The following is a 21,068-nucleotide window of genomic DNA, read 5'->3' on the forward strand; positions in this document are numbered from 1 at the left end:
CCGGCCCCATCTAGAAACTTTTGAATTACAAGAATTATTTGTGGGGCTGGAGAGATAGCACAGCGGCGTTTGCCTTGCAAGAAGCCGATCCAGGACCTAAGCTGGTTGGTTCGAATTCCTGCGTCCCATATGGTTCCCTGTGCTTGCCAGGAGCTATTTCTGAGCAGATAGTCAGAGTAACCTCTGAGCACTGCCGGGTGTGGCCCAAAAACCAAAAAAAAAAAAAAAAAAAAAAAAAAAAAGAATTATTTGTTACCCATAATTGCTTGACTTTGTTAAATAAGAGAAAATGAATAGAGATTTCTTAAGGATTCATTGCATTTATTTAGATACCCTTTCTCTTTATTTTTTAATTAAATTATATTCATACTTATTTTCTTCTTCATGTATATTAATATGTGTATCATTTACCTTGCAGGATGGTTGATGTAGGGGGCCAGCGGTCCGAGAGGAGAAAATGGATTCACTGCTTTGAGAATGTTACCTCCATTATGTTCCTAGTTGCACTCAGTGAATATGACCAAGTGCTCGTCGAGTCAGATAATGAGGTACGTGTTCTCTGCACAGATGTTTTTTGTACCACATATGAATACATGAAAACAAGTAGAAGGTGGGATCTTGGGGAAACTCAGTTTGTTGTTTCTTAATTCTTGTTGTTGTTGTTGTTTTTTAATCGCCAAGACTACTGTGATACCATTGGGGTTTTCTGTTGACAAATAACATGCAGAGCTTCTGAAATGCATTTAACATGGAACTTGCTTGACTGTAGAGCCCTGACCCCACAGGATGGAGTCAGGAGCACTGCTTGTTTTTATCTTATTCCAACAGGTTACTAAAATCTCCTTTGTTAAATGTGAGTAACTTTGCTATTGCTGTTTTTTATGGAGCTATAAAGCATCTCCATGATGGGTCTTTCTGCCTCACAAAGTTCTCTGGGTCATCTCTGCTAAGTAGTGAGTGATTGAAAAAGTGTTTGCAACATTCTTGTAGATGGAACTGGGATCATTCAATTAGTGAAGACCCAAGAGGTATGAGACGATGTTGAATCCGCAAAAGGTTCAGTGATTCGTAAGCATTGATTGTGGAGGAGGCTAACAGGCCATAAGAAACAGACTTTGAGCTGGACTCTCGTGTGTGCATAATCAGAATAAAGACACCATCTGTAGCTGCTAGAGGTGGGGTTGCAGAATGACCACCAACAGAAAGTGCTAAATAGCTTTCTTAAAATGTGGAAAGCAACGAGCTTTGGAAGTAGCAGATTAAAATAAGAGGTAAAAGCCAGAACAGTGGTAGGTGGTAGGTCACTTAACTTACATATAGCCAACTTGGGTTTGATCCCAGGCACTATATATGTTCTCCTGAGCCCTCCCAGAAGTCATTCATTCCTGAGCACAGCCAGAAGTAAGCCTTCATGACTGCCCGGTGTAGCCAAAATAACAACAATAACAAAAATTAAAATAAGGGCTAGTCTATGAAAAAAGTTGGCATACTTATGAAACTGTACATTTTTAGATACATAAGGTTCTGGATTCTTATTCTTACAAAACATTAATACTTACATTTAATAGCCCTGCCCATTCCTCTCCATTTCTTCCCCTTCCTATCCTTTTCTTCCCCTCCCTTGCCCTTCATTTCTAGTCCCCTTCTCCCCTTCCCTTCTCTCTCTTTCCCTTTCCCTTTCTTTCATATCCTCTTTTCTCTTCTCCTCTACTACTTGTACTCTTCTCCCCTTTCCTACAATATATGGGATGCATGGTCACCTTAGTCTATATTTTTTTCCTCATTATATCAACATATAAAAACGACTAAGGTAGGGCCAGATAGCACAGCGATAAGGTATTTGCCTTGCATGCTGCCGACCCAGGACAGACCCGGGTTTGATTCCCAGCATGCCATATGTTCCCCCAAGCCTACCTGGAGTGATTTCTGAGCGCAGAGCCAGGAATAACCCTGGAGCACTGCTGGGTGTGGGCCAAAAACAAAACAAACAAAATAAAGAAAAAAAAATGGCTAAGGCCAGAGCAATAGTACAACAGATAGGACACTTGTCTTGCACACAGCCGACCTGGGTTCATCTTTAGCATCCCATATGGTCCCTGAGCCTGCTGGGAGTGATTCTTGAGTGCAGAAGTAGGAATAACCCCTTAATGGGCCTGATGTGACCCCAAAACCAATATATGTGCTTGTGTATATACACGCATAAACATATAAACACACAATGCACAATTATATGATGTTACTTCTTTTTTTTTATTGTAAGAATTCATTCAAGAGACAAAATTGATTAACAGAATGAGGAAAAGTAACATAATATAGTGACATAACATAACATGTAATATAATTGATATAATAATGATACATGTAAGTCAAAGAAAGTTTCTGATTAAAAACACAATTTTTTCCATAATGGCTTACATATCTTTCACAGTAGTATTTTAGGTACATATTAACATTGAATCAGGTGAATTCCCATCACCAACTATGTCCTCCCCCCATTCTAGTTCCCTTTCTACAACCCATATACCCACCATCACCCCCCAGGCTGCTAGAGTAGGTGGACCCCTCTTTGTCTGGCTTACTATTAGTGATTACATATCTGTTTGGTCCTGGAATCCTCCCTTGTTTCCCCCTCTATTTAAGAGGCAGAGCTAGAAAAATCGAGGTATGTGGTTTTGTTTGAAGGAAAGAAAAGCAATAGATTGGGTTACAAAATAAGAGGAAAGAAAAAAAAAAAGTCAAAAGTCAAATATGCTGAAAATGGGCAGAGTCCCTCAAGGCTTCCAACCTCAGTTTGAGAGAGGATGTAAAAAAGGTAATTGAAATACCACAACAATACAGAAAGAAATATCGACTTAAGTAACCAGTGAGCACTACAGCAATAAAGACAGGCACCACACAGTAGTCTCGGTTCTGAAATCAAATCATGCTTGAGTGCAAAAAGAAAGAGAAAGACAAGACAAAATAAAATAAAATAATATTGAAGACATCAACCTTAGTCTCCACACCAAAATAAAGACGTCAAAAAAAATCGATCATTCGATAAACATGTTGAAAAATGATTGTTTTGTGCTTGTTTTTTTCTCCTTTTCTTTATCCCCCTGTATAGGCACAATAACTATTGGGGATATTGTAGAGGGAATGATGTTACTTCTTTCTTAAATCTTTATGGGAATTCTGAGCTAGAATATTCCACTTTCTGTACATTTTCCGGTTTTTTTTTCTGCATTTTAAAGTCTTATGTCCATATTTGAATCCAGAGCTGACTTTGTTATTGCTGATCTAGATATATATTTGTGAGAAAATACTTAGGGCCAGGCACCGTCAACCACTCCTTACTCTATGGAACTGTGTAAAGTGCATTACAGGTGACAAGCAAAAGTAGCTAGGGCTAGTATTTCATATCACTCCTTTTGCTTTTAGTATTCCAGAAATGTTAGCTAGTCCTACTCAGAAATGTATGCAGCTCTTGATTCTCACCTTTCCTAGAATTTGAGGCATCACTTTTCTTTTTAGCTGCAAAGAATGAAATCTATTTTCGGAGAGTGTGCTACAGTAACTCGGGCTATGGAGTTTCACCACGATTCCTTTATGCACATGTTGCTTCATTGCACCTGAAATTATGGAACCCACCCCAGAGCATATTTCAGTTCATCACTCTGAATCCAAACCAAACTCTCACCTCTTCCGCCTTTTTTTTTTAATTGATTTGTTTTTAATCAGTGGTTCTCAAACAATGGCCCGTGAACCACATATTGTATTTGTATCTGTTTTGTTTCTTCATTGCAAAATAAGATATATGCAGTGTGCATAAGAATTTGTTCATAAGTTTTGTTTTTACTATAGTCAGACCCTCCAGTGGTCTGAGGGACAGTGAACTGGCCCCGTGTTTAAAAAGTTTGAGGACCCTTGTTACATCTTGTAATCCTGAATACTCAAACATGTTTTCTCAAACAATAAGCTTTGGAGGCTGAGAGAAAGCACTCAGACTTTGCTTGTAGGAGGTCCCAGTTTTATTCCCAGCACCACCATATTATCTCCCCAGAATTGCTGGGCTGTCTCCAGAGCCTTAACCTGGGATTAGCCTTAAGCTGTTCTCGGGCAAAGCCCAAAAACAAGATGAAGAAAGATTATTAAAACTCTTTTCTGTCACAAAAAGCCTTTTCCTCTGTGTTTCTTTCTTACTTGAGTTCTTGTTAACAATCAATGTTGTGTGTTAGCGTTTTGTTTTGTTTTTGGGTTTTGGGGTCATACCCAGCGGTGCTCAGAGGTTACTCCTGGCAGACTCGGGACCATATGGGATGCTGAGATTCAAACTGGGATCCATCCTGTGTTGGTACATGCAAGGCAAACTCCTACCCCTGTGCTATCGCTTTGGCCCCTATGTTGTGTTAATTTTTAAAAAATATAGTTCTTAAAAAGAATATATATGTATGTATCGATGGATGGTTAGATGGATGGATGTCTTTGGATCCTAAGCCTTCCTTTGAATCAGCATGGATTCCCTTGTAGCTAATCAGCTTAAGCACACACCCTGTTTTCATTAATTCCTTTACCCTTGTCTTCCCTAAATACAGAAGCACACACCCTGGTTGTTGTTGTTGTTTTAATAATAATATCTTTATTTAAGCATCATAATTACAAATATGTTTGTAGCTGGGTTTCATTCATAAAAAGAACACCACCTCTTTACCAGTGCAACATTCCCACCACCAATGCCTCCCATCCCCTTCTTCCCCCACCCCCTGCCTGTATTCGAGACAGGCATTCTACTTCTTTCACTCATTAACATTGTCGTGATATACACAATGGAATATTATGCAGCTGTCAGGAGAGATGAAGTCATTTTCCTATACATAGATGTACATGAAATCTATTATGCTGAGTCAAATAAGTCGGAGGGAGAGAGTTAGACACAAAATAGTCTCACTCATCTATGAGTTCTAAGAAAAATACAAGACATTATTGTAATAATGCCCAGAGACAATATAGGAGATGAGGGCTAGAAGAACCGGCTCACAATGTGAAGCTCACTACAAAGACTGGTGAGTGCAGTTAGAGAGATGACTACACTAACAATGATTATGACATTGTTAATGAGTGAGAAGTAGAATGCCTGTCACGAATACAGACATGGGGTGAGAAGGAGGGAGATGGGGGCCACTGGTGGTAGGAATGTTGCACTGGTGAAGGGAAGTGTTCATTTTATGACTGAAATCCAACTACAATCGTGTGTAATCATGGTGCTTAAATAAAGATATTATTTTTTAAAAATTACTCCAAAAAACATATTGTCATGATAGTTGTTAGTGTAGTTATTTCTCTAATTGCACTCACCACTCTTTGTGGTGAGCTTCAAGAAAAATAAAAGACAGTATTGTAATAATGCCCAGAGACAATAGAGATAAGGGCTGGAAGGACTGGCTCACAATATGAAGCACACACCCTGTTTTAATCCCCTCTCACATCTTACCTGATGGGCTGACACAGAGTCTACACTGTACTCTGCCCTAATATAGATATCTGTTTCCACCCACTCTCGAAGTGCCTAGTGGATGCTTCTTTGTAAGTAGTCTACTTGCCCTGGATCTGACCTCACTAGTGTCATTTACATTCCCCAGCCCTGGTTCCCATTAGAGAATTGTTCTTCAAACCTAATTCTTCAAGTTGCTCCGGTAATGAAAACAAAATAGTAAATGAGAGTAGCCATTTTTACTACCACAGCACTTTATTCAGAACAATTATATTAATTCATTACTTCTTTGTTCCTCATCTGCTGGCCACCCTGTGAGGTGAGATCAGGCTCTCTATAGTCGGCATCAGAGCCCTGAGATGACAAGAAAGCAAGTTTGAGTCTATCCGCAGCCCCATTTGACTGCCCTTAGACCAGTTTTAATATCCCCATAGTATCTTCCAGAAAAGGAGGCAGGCTTGGCAAGGAAGGAGCCATTTCAGATGTAGATGCTAATGAGCGTAGAAGTAAAGTGATTTGTCCTATCAGAAAGGAACTGAGAGTCTACCCCTGAGTGATAGTTTTACTCAGAGATCACAGTGGCCCAGGGATCCTTGATTCCTCACTCTGAATTTTTGTACCACTCATTTCAGTTTGAAATATTGTAATGTCTTAATATATGCATTTCCTTTGTGTAGTTCTCCTCATCCAGATATTTTAATGCAGCTGTTGTGAAATTATTTAACTGCTACTAACATTTAATCATTTCCTTTGGAAATGTGAAACATGAATTTTGTTTGCTCAAAAAACTAAAAGTGAGTTTTTGGAGTTGACTTCAATAAAAGTTTCAGGTGAGGGGTGGGCAAAACAGCCAAAAGTGGGAAGAAAAGGAGTTCAGACTCCAAAGGAAAGATCAAAGGAAACTTGAAGTGAAAAGTCTTGAGTTTCGGTTCAAATTTCTCTTTGATAACCAATCAGACTGTGAAATCAGAAGTGACACCCGGCCCCTTTAGCCCTGTGGAGCTTCCTGCCACCACCTTTCCTCCATGGACACCACTGTGTTGTTCCACATGTGTTTGGTTATGGTCTCTCACACTTGGCTTTGGTACTTGCTAGACACATGGCAGGTTGTCCAGCTCATATACAACCAGATATATTGTAGCCCAAAGTTGCTGGTTGCACCAGGGATAGAATATGGCAGTATACATTTGAAGTCTGAGATGGTAGCATTGGGTATTGGACTCACAACTGATGCTTGTCATATTGAGCTGTCTTCCAGTCCCCTTTCTTCTTGTCAATTCTTTGGGTTTCAGGGACCAAACCTGGCTCTGCACTCAGACATCACTCTTGAGATTGGGGTAACATGTTGGGTGCTGGGGATTTAACATAAATACTGTCACTCCAGCCCCCCTTTTTAATTAGCTTGTCTAACACTAAACCCTGATTAAATTGCCCTACCTTTCTACATTAACCTCCTTTTCTAGCTCCTCATTCTTTTCAGTGACTTGTCTGATTTTTGTTTCTGGGGCCAAGGATCAAACTCAGGATCTTAGACATTTTAAGCATGAACATCTAACACAGTTACATCATTGGCCTGGTATCCATTTTTATTTGGAAGGACTTGGGGACACATGTTGCTCAAAGGTTCCTCTCAGCTCCTTGTTTTTGAGGGTCCTATCCTAGTGGTTCTTAGGGGTCCATGCATTGTAGGGGAGCAAACTCTGGTCTTCTTCATATAAAGCCTACAGTCTAACACTTCGAGTTTTTCTCTAGTTCCCTGATATGTCTCTTTAAGACCCCTTCCCTCACCCTTTTAAACCAAGAACATTCTTCGTACGTCATTATTATTTACCTTTTCAGTGTTTTTTGTTCACATTCTTGAGTAAAGCTGGAAGGAAGTTTACTGATCACCACTTTTTAGTTTTGAACCTGAAAATGACACTAAATGTTCACAGGTTCGCTAGGAAGCAGGCAAAAACTGAGACTGCGAATGCATACTGGCACTCTTAAATACTTTGCAAATCAGTATAGTTTGTGCAGGAGTTTTGTTTTAAAAATACATGGACTGAAGAGATAGGATAGCAGGTAAGGTGCTTGCCTTACACTCAGCTAACTCCAGGTCTGTTCCAACACTGCATATGGTCCTCTGAGCCTTATTATGAGTGAACCTGAGAATAGAGCTAGGAATAATCCCTTAGCCTTCCAGATATGACCCTCCCATACCCCAAGTTTAAAAAGAAAGAAAACACATTTTTCTATGTGAAACACATTGCAAATAAATAGTATTTTATTTAAATCATCTGATTTTGTACAAACACATTGATATGTAATTGTGATGTGAGGGGTCTTTCTTATTCCCACCCTGAGAAAAATAAAAATTTAGAAGAGTTCTGCCAAGGATAAGATATAAACAGTGTCATTGTTATTAGGTGACATAATTTTCTTTTATCCAAAGGGCCTGACATGTTAGAGATTGGGGGTATGTAGTGCTAGGTATTACAGCCAGAGCTTCACACTTGCAAGGCAAGTTTTCTGCCATTAGCAACATCAGGCCTGTGAAATACTGCTTTAAAAAAAATTTTTTTTAATTAAATAACCTGGATATCCAGAGTTAAAAAACGTTAATCGACTTTTGATCATACAATGTTCCAACACCCCTCCCTTTCTATTTTTATTTCTGCCACCAATTTTTTGTTACTTTCCAGTTTCCCGAACTTTACCCCCAGTCTGCCTTTGTATCAGTTTTTTTTCTGTTTCTCTCTCTCTCTCTCTCTCTCTCTCTCTCTCTCTCTCTCTCTCTCTCTCTCTCTCTCTCTCTCTCTCTCTCTCTCTCTCTCCTCTCCTCTCTCCTCTCTCCTCTCTCCTCTCTCCTCTCTCCTCTCTCCTCTCTCCTCTCTCCTCTCTCCCCTTTCAATTCCCAGTTCTAGTCCAAAGTGATCCTGAAATACTGCCTTTTTATTTTATTTTATTTTGTTTTGTTTTGTTTTGTTTGGGATGCCGGGGATTGAACCCGCATCTGTCTTGGGTCAGCTGCATGCAAGGCAAGCGCCCTACCACTATGCTACAACTCCGGCCCCATGAAATAATGCTTTTTTTTTTTTTTTTTTTTTTTTTTTGGTTTTTGGGCCACACCCGGCCGGCAGTGCTCAGGGGTGACTCCTGGCTGTCTGCTCAGAAATAGCTCCTAGCAGGCACGGGGGACCATATGGGACACCGGGATTCGAACCAACCACCTTTGGTCCTGGATCGGCTGCTTGCAAGGCAAACACCGCTGTGCTATCTCTCCGGGCCCGAAATAATACTTTTTAAAAGAAAAATAAGACTTAGAATTTGAATTTAAGTTCTGCCATTGGGCAGTTCTATCCATTTTTATATTGTTCTGATTTTGTTAGCTTCTCAATTTAATACTGAAATGGTTTATAAAAATAGAAGTAAAGAGCCTGGGAGACAGTACAGGCACTTACTTTCCTTGTGTGCAGACAACCCTGATTCGACCCCTAGTAGCATGTATGGTGCTGTGAGCATTGCCAAGAGTGACCCTTGAGTAGTGCTGGGGAAAAAAATACATAAATTCACTGTTTGAGCTATTCATTCTTTTTTTTTTTCTTAATCCAAACCACTCAGACTGCATCTTCTCCCTCTAGCCCTTCCAAAGGAAGGGAAGAACGATCATCAACAGCAAAAGGCAATCACAGAAGCGACACCTAGAGCCGGCTTCATGCTCAGGAGAGGACGCTCTGACTCCTCCTCATGGCTTCGGGTGCTCTACACAATCAGAGAAACTTCTCTAGTCATATACTATAGAAATGATCCCTGAAAGTATAGTCTTTGAGCTATTCATTCTTATACTTACAACAACAAGGTGAAGGATGGAACATCTTAGCAGTGTTCCATCATATAACCTTTGTTTTTTGTTTTGTTTGGGAGCCACACCCAGCAATGCTCAGAGGTTACTCCTGGCTCTGCATTCAGAAATTACTCCTGACAGGTTCAGGGAACCATGTGATGCTGGGGATTGAACCCAGGTTGACCTCATGTATTATTGCTCCAACCTCATCAAATAACCTTTGATGTCTCAATATGAGTCACTGAGAGAAGAAATAGCACATCCAAACTTAATATTTAGTTTTGGGGACACTTACCATGCAATCTACTCCCTTCTGCTATGTGGATGTGGTAAACTACTAAGATTCAGGAGAGTTCATTTGGGCACAGTATCAGAAATACCTTTCTTTTCTTTTTTTTCATGCTAAAGATAAAGTGAATCTTCTAAGAGAACTTGAAGCACCTTTCATTGCTTGCTGAGAATCTTTTCTTTTTCTCCTCACCCCCCACTCCCCACTGAGAGAATCTTGATTAAGCCTAGGGACTACCACTAGGGAAGATATGGTTATGTGATTTGTATTTCACTTTTTAATCTTGATTTTCAATTCCTGCTGGCCTTTCATCACCTCCCCCCCCCCCCCCGTAGTTTTATATACACAAACACAGACACACAGAAAAAATAACATTCTGGATATTAATAGTTGACAGTGTTTTAATATGTGTATGTATTTTTTTACCTTATCTTACTCAAAGGGATTTTTTTAATTCTAATATTGCCCATTCATCTCCATTAGTGGAGATTTTTAGTTTTGTTTTGTTTTGTTTTTTGGGCCACACCCGGCAGCGCTCAGGGATTACTCCTGGCTCTATGCTCAGAAATTGCTCCTGGGATGCCGGATTCAAACCACCAACCTTCTGCATGCAAGGCAAACACCTTACCTCCATGCTATCTCTCCAGCCCCATAGTGATTGTATTTCTCTGTTTTCTTTAGAATGTCCTTTTTTTCCCTCCCAAGACTTGAAGCTCTTTTATTTTTTTATTACAAGTTGCAATGTTTGACTTTCTGTGTTACTGAGGATAGTTCAGGGCTTATGGAAATTCTCTGTTCCTTGCCTCAGGCCTGTATGTCAGATCTCTCTTGCATGGTGTGCCACAGCAGAAATATGTTCTTGCATGGTTCTGAGAAGTGTGAGGTTTTCTCCTAGTCTGGTTGATGCTGGATTCCCAAAGAGCTCCCAGAATGGGAAAGAGATTCCCATTCCCCTGTCCCCTGGGACAGGGAAGCGATCCTGGCAGTATTTATCCACGGCAAATAGGTAAATAATTCACACAGACTGGAGGGTAGAAAGGAGAGAAGGTCGAACGCAGAATCCTTTGCCAGCCTGCTAGCAGCTCCAAAAGGCAAGAGCCCACCAGGCAACTGCCCAAAATGACACTGACCTAGCTCAACACTTATTTATTAGGATCTGAACAGCGCCCCCCACCTAGAAGGTCATAGGTGGGAAAGCAGGCAGCGAAACGGAACTTGAAGAGCAATATTATAAAAGCCTTCAACAGTTCTGGATGTGTAAAGCCTGAGATCCAGGTCCAGCAGGCCAGCCACCTGTCTCCCCTCATTACATCTTTTGGCAGCTAATGAGATAGTACAGGCATTAAGGTATATGTCTTGCATGCATCTGACACTGGTTCTATCCCCACCACCACATTGTCCCCAGGCATCACTAGGTGCAGCTCTGGAAGCCCCAAACCCTGCTGGGGTGATCTATTCATTCAGTCAGCCACATCCTCAGGCACTGACATTGAACCACAGACCCTAGAATCAGTGGGAGGACTGAACCTCCTGAGCACTGCTTGGACAGCCAAAGAAGTAAATAAAAATTTTAATTAAAAGAAACATTTTAGGGGCTGGAGCAATAGTGCAGTGATAGAGCGTTTGCCTAGCACGTGGCTGACCCAGTACAGGCCTGGGTTCAATATCCTGTGTCACATATGGCCCCCCCAAGCCAGGAGCAATTTCTGAGCACAAAGCCAGGAGTAACCCCTGAGCGTCACCGAGTATGGCCCAAAAACCAAAAAAAAGAAACATTCTTTCCCTTAGATATTTGTTTATTTATTTAATAATGATATTTATTTAAGTACCATGATTACAAACATGTTTGTAGTTGGGTTTCAGTCATAAAAAACACACACGCCTTCACCAGTGCAACATTTGCACCACCAATGGCCCTCATCTCCCTTCTCCCCCTACACCCTACCTGTATAAGACAGGCGTTCTATTTTTCTCACTACCATTGTCATGACAGTTGTTAGTGTAGTTATTTCTCTAACTGCACTCGCCACTCTTGTTGGTAAGTGCATATCGTGGGCTGGTCCTTCCAGCCCTCATCTCTGTTGTCTCTGAGTATTACTACAATATTGCCTTTTATTTTTCTTAAATCCCACAGATGAGTGAGACTATTCTGTGTCTGTCTCTCTCCCTCTGATTTATTTCACTCAGCATAATAGTTTCCATGTCCACCCATGACTTCAATTTTCCTGATGACTGCATAGTATTCCATTGAGAATATGTACCACAGCTTAAAAAGAAACATTTTAATTTGTCCTTTATAAGTTATCAATATTGCAAATTCTTCTGTCATTCTGAACTTGATTTTTCATTGCTTTAAAGTATATCTTTTAATGTTGCTCAATTAATTGATCTTTGAAGGTTTATCTACTACACATGTTCCTTAGGTAATCTTCCCCTAATTGTGAGTAACTTGGAAACAGACATTTTAGCACAATTAAGTATTACAGTAGTAGCACTAGTATTTAATTTTTAATATTTAATTTATAACATTTATGTATATAATACATAAAGAGCGAAACAGTAGATGGTAAATTTATGTTTGTTTTTTTGGCCACAGCTGCCAGAGCTTGGTTCTATGTTCAGGAATCACTCTTGTCTTTGCTTTGAGGACCACATGGGGTGCCATGAATATAACCAGGATCAACAATGTGCAGACAAGCACCATAAATCTTATGCTCTCTCTCTGGACCTGAATGGCATATTTACATGTAATAATAACTAATATTCATCTTTATTTTTAGTTTAAAAACTAAACTAGAACCAGAAAGATAGTATAAAGCATTTGCATTGAATTCAGCTTACCCAAGTTTGACCAAATTTGATACCTGGCATTAATATCCCATGCACCCACCAGGAGCAATTCCTAAGCATAAAGCCAGGCAAAAACCCTGATATGGCCCAAAATCAAAAAGAAAAGTCATTTAGGTAAGAATTGCCTACTTATATAACTTAGACCCTTTGGAGAAAATAAAATGCTTTTATTTTTAGGTTGTGTATCTTAGATATATCAAAATTTATGTACAGCATATTTATCAATTTACTGACCATGTCAATTTGCATAGCATGATTGTTTCAAAAAGTATACAGAAGTGAATCTATAAGGAGGAAATATTCTCACTTTTGGGAAAAGACTAAAATAATGCTAACCTGAAAAACAATTTGTGGGTTGTTTTTGGTTTTAATTTAATGATAATTGTTTTCAAATTTCCCACTTGGGTTGTAAATTTTTATACTCTTTTAATTCTGCTTCTGTTTGACATAATTAATACATATATCATAAATTTGAAATGTTTCAATAGTCCTGATTTATTGGGACTTAGAGACAAAAGATTCTGAGTCCAAAATGTTCCAGAGATCAAATATGTTAGTTGAGGCACAGAGGAAGTAAGAGAGATTAGGTTTAGGTACTTCTGAAATATAATCTATTACCATCAAATGCAACCTCTTTATGACCCTTCAGTGAATTTTTACATAGATATAAAATTGTACAAACATCATTGTTATTTATAAATATACTCTTTTTTAGAACATTTTTAGCTTCAAAAGACAACTGAGCTAAAGTTGTAGATTTTCCACATTCCTTCACAAAGGGACCCCCCCCCCCCATTATTCTCTGCTAGAAGATTTGTTGCATTTGCTGTTTGCCTGGATGTTCAGTGAGTTTACATTGAACTATCATTAGCCCTCAAAGTCTATGCTTACCTTTCTTTGTGTAGATCTGAATTTCTGACCTATATAATTTTTCTTTTTTTTTCTCTCAAGAATTTCTCTTAATGGGTGCTCTAAACACTATTTATTGCATCCCATGAAGTATAATAAGTTAATTTTTCATGTTTATATAGGCCAAAGTATTTTTAAGTTACTCTTTAAATTTTTTCCTTTACCTCTGTGGTATCTAGAAATAAGTGTATTAATGCCCACATATTTGGGGGATTTTTCCCACCTATTTTTATTTTAGTTTAATTCCAATGTGGTCTGAGTACTCGCTTCGGCAGCACATATACTAAAATTGAAATGATACAAAGAAGATTAGCATGGCCCCAAAGTGGTCTGAAAGTATAGTTTAAGGTGGTCTGTTTTTGTAACTATTTTAACTTGTGGATTGTGGTTACAGATAAAGTGTGTCATGGATGCTAATAATTTCTTCAGTGGCCAGTCCTCTAGGTTCACTTATACTCTTTTTGGATACTTGAATCTGGCCATCTTTGTGGAGGTATGTTCAGCTCCTCCGATTTTAATACTAGATTTGCCTGTTTTTCGTTGCATTTTTTGCTTTGCATACGACAGTGGTTTCTAGGTGCGTATATAGTGAAGATTATTATGTCTTTCTGGAGTATTGATGTCTTGCCAGGCCTTTTTTCCTATTAACTTTTCTTGCTCTGGTAAGATAACTGTGAGTATCACTTTGTTAGTATTGACATGGTATTTCTCACTATTTTGATTCTACATTGTATTTGTATATAAGTAAAGTGAGTTTTTATGGAGAACATATCCCTGGTCTTGTTTTTTGATCCATTTTTACAATGTCTCTCTTTCATTGGTATATTAAAACTGGTAACATTTCAAGTGATTATCATGGTAATCAGGTTATTATCTACTGGTTTTGTGTTTACTACTTGTTCATCTTTTTTTGTATATACTTATGCCTTTCTCTATTCCTGCATCTTATGATTTTAATTGCATATGCTTTAGGATTCCATTTTGTCTCACATTATCAGTCATAATTTTAAGAAATTTATTTTAGGGCTAGAGAAATAGTACAGCAGATAAGGTACTTTCTTTGCACAGAACCAATCCAGTTGATCCCCAACATCTCATGTACCCCGCCAGATGTGATTCTTGAGCACAGAGCCCTAAGCACCACTGGATATGACACAAAACAAAAATAACAAAATAATTATTTTTGTGGTTTCAAATAGAATTTACTATATGTTGATAATCTAACACAAGAAACTTTGACATGGGCCCGGAGAGATAGCACAGCGGCGTTTGCCTTGCAAGCAGCCGATCCAGGACCAAAGGTGGTTGGTTCGAACCCCGGTGTCCCATATGGTCCCCCGTGCCTGCCAGGAGCTATTTCTGAGCAGACAGCCAGGAGTCACCCCTGAGCACTGCCGGCCGGGTGTGGCCCAAAAACCAAAAAAAAAAAAAAAAGAAAAAGAAAAAAGAAACTTTGACATAATAGTGTACTGCTTTTAATCTTGTGACTGCCTTCACAATAGTATTAATAATAAAAAAATTCTAATTTCTCCCTTCTATCACTATTCGATCACTATTCTGTTGCTATCACTGATTTCACCTATACATAAGAGCACACAGCATTTATGTACATAATACACCTAAGATCTATTACTGCTATTTTTATTTTAAACTAAATTATCTATTGATTGGTTAAATTTTATTTTTTAATTTGGGCCACACCCGGTAACGCACAGAGGTTACTCCTGGTTATGCGCTCAGAAATCGCCCCTGGCTTGGGGCCCATATAGGATGCCAGGGGATCGAATAGCAGTCTATCCTGGGTCAGCCGCATGCAAGGCAAACGCCCTATGGCTCGACCATCGCTCCAGCCCATGATTGATTAAAATTTTTAACTTCAGTTACTTTTATAATATTCATATATAAATTTGAATTTAATGTATCTGTCTTTAATATGTTGACTCCTATATATTCAATGGCAACTAACACTGGATGTCACTTTAGGTTACCAATATGTACAAACAGAATAATAGAATAATAAATAGAATAAAAAGTGGCCCTAGAGTTGAAAATTTATTTTAGTGTCAAAAATGTGTATGTAGTAGATCTAGAGACTAGTACAGCATGAGCCTTTTCTGGTACCCCTTATAATCCACTAAGCACTGTCAGGAATAATTTCTGAGTGCAAAGCCAGGAATAATCCCTGAGCATTATTGGTTGTGGTCCAACTAAATTTTGAAAAATCAAAAATATGTATGTATTGAAAGAAAATGGGATTTATTTCATGAAGGCACCAGATGACTAAAAGAAGGCAGTGTCAGCATCAACATGTTCAAGAAATCTTTGGCCATCTCTTTGTTAACAACAAAAATAATGCATTTCGTTTTTGTCTGCATGCGAAAATCTTTTCTTTTTTCCTTTTTTTTTCTTCCTACACTCTTGAAGAATAATTTTTAAAGGTGTGTAATTCATGGTTAGGCACTTTTCTCTAAGTTCTTTACCAACAATGCACTTGTTTGTGTGGCTTCAAGGTCATGACTGATTCTCACCTTGGCTTTTCTGTGGGAGCAAAATTTTCCTCAGGATTATTTGTAGCATTCATCTTTGAGTTTCTGCAGGATGAATACAATCTGGGTTAATCTCCAAACAAACAAAAGCTCTGTATAGTAGACAATCAGCTGAAAGTTCTGTGGGCTTCCAGCCAGAGGAATCTGGGACAGTTTGGGTGGCCACATTTCATTTGCTGGGCTATTTCTTAAGTACTACTAGATTCTCTTGCATTTTCTTTGTTAGTGGGGAATCATAGTTTTATGAAGTTGCAGATCTATGTCTATTAATTAGAAAACAGCAAATTTGCTAGAATTCCAGGCTCTGTGGAGACTGCATTGCCTAAAATCTTCAGAGAGATTGATCCAGGGGGCTGAAACGTTGTCATTTCTAGATATTTTCTCAGTATGTCTCCTACAGTCATCTCCAGTATGGTTCCAACATGTGCACCTCTGCATAGCCAAGTAGAAGTAATCCTTTCTTAATCAACACAAATGTGTGTAAAGTGTCACTTAAAAAAAAGAGGAAGTGAGTAGGTATTGTTTTTTATGAGCTTAATTGCCTTGAGCAAATAAATGCCCTTTCTTCTACTTCCTCAGATTATACATAGGACTGTTGTTTGACTCCATGTGTCCTAAGGGTTATAAGATTATATACCAAGTCTGCTTCCAAGAGCATATGACATTTGTTCCCATATGTTAACCTGTCCTGCCCATTTTTGGCTGATAAAGGATATATTGTTTTACTGTCTGAATATGATCATTGGTGGTCCATTCAGTCTGTGTGAACTCTCTGATTGGACAGTCATGTCTGGAATGAAGTTACAGGGTAAAAGTTACCTGTGCGTTTTCTCCTTATCCCCAAGTTGATCTTGTCACCTCAATGCCTTCTCTGCTCCTCTCTCGTGACTCCTAGAGTCACGAAACAGGGCTATGGTGCTCTGTGATGTGGCTGTTTTAGGCACCAACTGATGGCCTTGAGCATGTCAGATAGTCACTTTGCCACCAAACTACATTTCTGGGCCTTCAAAAGGAAGTGTGTGTGTTTTTGTCCTTAAATGTCATTTTTGAGTAACAGAAGGTTTTTGTGGGATTTTTGGTGTTTTTGTTTTTGAACCATACCCAGTTGTGCTCAGAGGTTACTTCTGGCTCTGTGCTCAGGGGTCACTCCTCGTGGGCTATGAGGAACATAAAGGGATGCTGAGGATTGACCCTCTGTTGGCCACATGTAAATAAGTGCTCTTTCTGCCATACTATCTCTCCAGCCCCAGCAGAAGAAAAGTTTTAACAAATAGTTAAAAAGAAAGAAAAAATAAAAAAAAGAAATTTGTGTGGCTTTTCAGAAACAGCTCCTTGTGATGACTACATAATTGTTATCTACTCACATGTTTTCCTTATCATAGTATTTGTATTAGTCATGACTTAGTGGTTTAAGAGAGATGAATATTCTCTCAAACTAACTGATGCACAAAGTAATTCTGGCAGCCTGGAAAATGCCTTGCGAGAATTCCTGAACCAGATTGTGGAGCTCACTCTAGCTTCAACCAGTGTGGGATCATATGATTCCAGTTTAACAGCCTCCAAAGAAAGGGAATTTCCACCTCATATCCAAGATGAAGATCTCAGGGAAGGAAAAGTTAGTATACTGGTTCTGTGTAAGTCAACATTTGTGGAGGTTGAAGGCAGCTTGAGATTCCAAAAGTCACGGGGGGCACAGTATCAGGCATGCATGGAAATGGGAACGTGGCCATTCTGTCAGCAGTGGTGCCTTTGGGTGAAAGGAAGACATAGTGTAGCACCAAATGACAGCTATGTTTGGGTTGTAGCTTCCTTAAATGATGGGCCTAGAGCAATGTCTTTTCCAAATGAAATAGGACAGGGCCCAGAGTGGACACAGAGGTCAGCAATGTCTGCTTTATTGGAACAGGACCAGGGCCTACCAAATTCTGCCACTGAAGGCCTCCTCAGGCCCCAGTGGTGAATCATTATCCAGGGTATCACCAGGAGTATCGGGGCCAGAGAGATAGCATGGAGGTAAGGTGTTTGCTTTGCATGCAGAAGGATGGTGGTTTGAATCCTGGCATCCCATATGGTCCCCCATGCCTGCCAGGAGCGATTTCTGAGCATAGAGCCAGGAGCACTGCCGGTTGTGACCAGAAAAACAAACAAACAAAAATATCCCAGTATCCCGCCAGAAAATCATTTTAAGAAACACATTTGTGTGTACACACATATTTATATGTGCATGCTGATCACATAGCATATAGAGTGTGTCAGGGTGAAACTGGTTCCATCAGGACCAACTTCCAAGTCTGTATTACACTGTGGCCATGGTCATGAGTTTCTCAATTGCAGTCCAGACAATAAGAAACGCAGTGATAGGGAGCAGGTAGGGAGTGTCATTCAGCAGGAGAATGAGAGGTACTTGCCCTGACCTGCAGTGTCCTTCAGACTTGATATCAGGGGAGAGGAATCCAGAGAGCAGAGTGTTCTCTCTCCTGGGACCTGGTATAAGGGAGGAGATGCCCCTTCATTCCACGTGTGTATGCTTAATTTTTCTGGCATAAGTATGGAACCGCCACCATGGCCAGCACATGCTTGCTTTCATCATCCACCACAAAGTAGTTCTTAGAATTATTAAAGGAATTTCACTATTGGTGCTCTTGTTTTGCTTTGCTTTTCCTTCCCCTCCCTTTCTTGTTGCAGTGACTAGTAATCAAATGCATGCCTAGCCCTGGTACTGACCAGTGGTTGCACCTTGGAGGCCACATCCATTAGTGGGATACTTGTCCTGCCCTGTACAAGGTCTCCAGTGATCCTGGTCATGAATGCCAGCATGGTGTCTGGTACATGTGGCAGCTCTTAAGAACTCCCACTTACCATGCGGGCACTGAACAGTTTGTTGTTGTTGTTATAGTTGTAGTTGTTGTAGTCATTTTCTTTTCATTAGACTCTTTTAGATTTTCTTTGTTTATTGTTTTGATTTTGGGGTCACACCCAGCGGTGCTGAGCACTTACTCTTGGCTCTGCACTTAGATCACTCCTGGCAGTGCTTAGGGAACCATATGGATATCAAACCTGAGCTAACCTCATGCAAGGCAAGCACCCTATTTACTGTACTGTCTCTGGTCCTTTTTTTTTTAAGTTGTAATAACATAATTTATTAAGTTGTTTCAGGCAAATTTTATATATTCTTTTGGGGTTTTTTTTTTCTTTTTCTTTTTTTTTTTTGGTTTTTCAGGCCACACCTGTTTGATGCTCAGGGGTTACTCCTGGCTAAGCACTCAGAAATTGCCCCTGGCTTGGGGAGACCATATGGGATGCCGGGAGATTGAACCGCTGTCCTTCCTTGGCTAGCACTTGCAAGGCAGACACCTTACCTCTAGCACCACCTCGCCGGCCCCAAATTGTATATATTCTAACACCAATCCTACTACCATTATGACCTTTCCCTCTATCAGTGCCCCCAGTTCTTACCCATTACCACTCCTTGCCCCCTTGTAGGCATAAACAAATACTTTATATTGTTTTTTAAAATACAAAGCCAAGTGGAATTATCAAAACTTAGATCAATAAAATTCAAATTGTAGTGCCAGAATGATAGTACATTGATAGTACAGTATGTCCCTTGCACTCACTCAGCTGACACATGTTCAATGCCAGCTCACCTTATGGTACCCTGAGCCAGACAGGAGTGATCCCTGGGTTTATAGCCAGGAGTAAGCCTTGAGCAACACCAGGTGTGATCCAAACCTTCCCACCTCAACACAATAAAAATAAGAGTCCATTTATGATGATTGTTATATCTCACAATGGTATTACTAAAGTCATTGTCAAGGACTTATTGGGCTGGTTGGTTGGTGCTAGTTGAGACATCTGTAGTTTTCTTTAGGCTAATTAAGCTTGGCGGTCTATTGTAATAGCAATTTTTATATCAGATTTACTGTGATGCTACTGGTACTATGATAATAGTACTATGAAATCTTGAGGAATCTGCCTGCCCCCATCCAAAGAAGGACCTGGAGTTCTCTGCCACGATCAGTCTGCCTGGGAAGATTTGATGGCTTCATGTTTTGTCTGAAATTACTTATAGAGCTGGGCTGTTTTCTGCCAGCAAGATGGTCATGTGGGCGGGGGTTGCTCACCTGAGCAATTTTATAGCAAGAGCCCCAGATCTTAGTTTTCATTAAATAATGTCTTTGTTCATTAAATGAAAATCATTGAAATCATGTCCTTGCCCATTAAATGAAAATTATACCTTTGTCCACTAAATGTTCAATTGAGAGTCTAGTGATTAGACTGAGGTTTTCCCTATCCTACGAACAAGGAACGTCCTTCCTTAGCTTCCACCTATACTCATAGTGCTTGTGATCCGAGAGGAGTGCATATTTTTTCCTTCCCCCTTTTTTATTTTTTGGGGTATTTGGGGCAACAGCTAGTGCAATTAATTGCTCAGGGTCTTCTCCTGGCTCTGTGCTCAAGGACCACTCTAGGCAATGCCAGGATGGAACTGGAGTTGACCACATGCAAGACAAGTGCTTACCCGCTGTCCTGTTTCTTCAGCACTCCTTTGGCTGTTTGTTGTGGATTAGGGGTTGTGATGTCCTGGGTGGGGTGAGGCATCACAACTCTGGTTCTGGTGCTTGTTGTGGGCTGAATGTTCATCTAAGTCTTGTCAACAGTGCGCCTGAAGATCCCAAGGACAGTACTAATAGTGACACCTAACTACGTAGACTAGCATTGGGGATGAGATATGCAACCTTGCGTGTAAGACCAGTGCTGTGCCACTGAAAAATTTATCCCTATAGACCTTTGACTCAGTTAAATATGGTTGAATCTCTGTGAAATATGATTATACTTGATGCCACTTAGTTTTCATTCTTTTTTGAAAAGGTCCAACTGTGTTCTTGTGGTTACTTTGCAGAACATTGATCAAGCTGTAACTAAAAGCTGATTTCCCAATGTTGCCAGGCTATAGGCACAATGAAGGCATGTGGCAGCCAGTCATGTGAGAGTTTGTCTGTTCATTCCCTCCCTGATCCATACCCTTTAAACCACTATCAGCTTCCTAGTAAGGAACTGAGTAGGCTGGTACCCAGGTGATACATCCAGCCAGCCAGTTTCTAACCAGTCCTATTCCCCTTCAGCACTTTCTTCTGCTTCTTAGAGTTGCCTAATGACCTGGGGTGATGGACAAAC

The 21,068-nt window shown here is 39.8% G+C and overlaps 1 protein-coding gene and 2 non-coding genes across 3 annotated transcripts in view; 2 read left to right on the plus strand and 1 right to left on the minus strand.

The window, feature by feature from the left end:
* Positions 1–21,068, plus strand: part of LOC126003511 (guanine nucleotide-binding protein G(q) subunit alpha) — a 304,342-nt gene that overhangs the window by 236,336 nt on the left and 46,938 nt on the right. Inside the window, exon 5 of the mRNA XM_049769762.1 lies at positions 419–548. Coding sequence (XP_049625719.1) covers positions 419–548 — 130 coding nt within the window. The remainder of the gene's footprint in view (positions 1–418; positions 549–21,068) is intronic.
* LOC126005447 (small nucleolar RNA U3) lies at positions 9,065–9,278 on the minus strand. Its single transcript, XR_007494527.1, has one exon. It is a non-coding gene; the product is annotated as a small nucleolar RNA U3 (small nucleolar RNA).
* On the plus strand, positions 13,604–13,705 carry LOC126004908 (U6 spliceosomal RNA). The gene has a single exon (XR_007494127.1). It is a non-coding gene; the product is annotated as a U6 spliceosomal RNA (small nuclear RNA).

This window comes from Suncus etruscus, chromosome 3 (assembly GCF_024139225.1).
Source record: "Suncus etruscus isolate mSunEtr1 chromosome 3, mSunEtr1.pri.cur, whole genome shotgun sequence".
Taxonomy (NCBI): Eukaryota; Metazoa; Chordata; class Mammalia; order Eulipotyphla; family Soricidae; genus Suncus; species Suncus etruscus.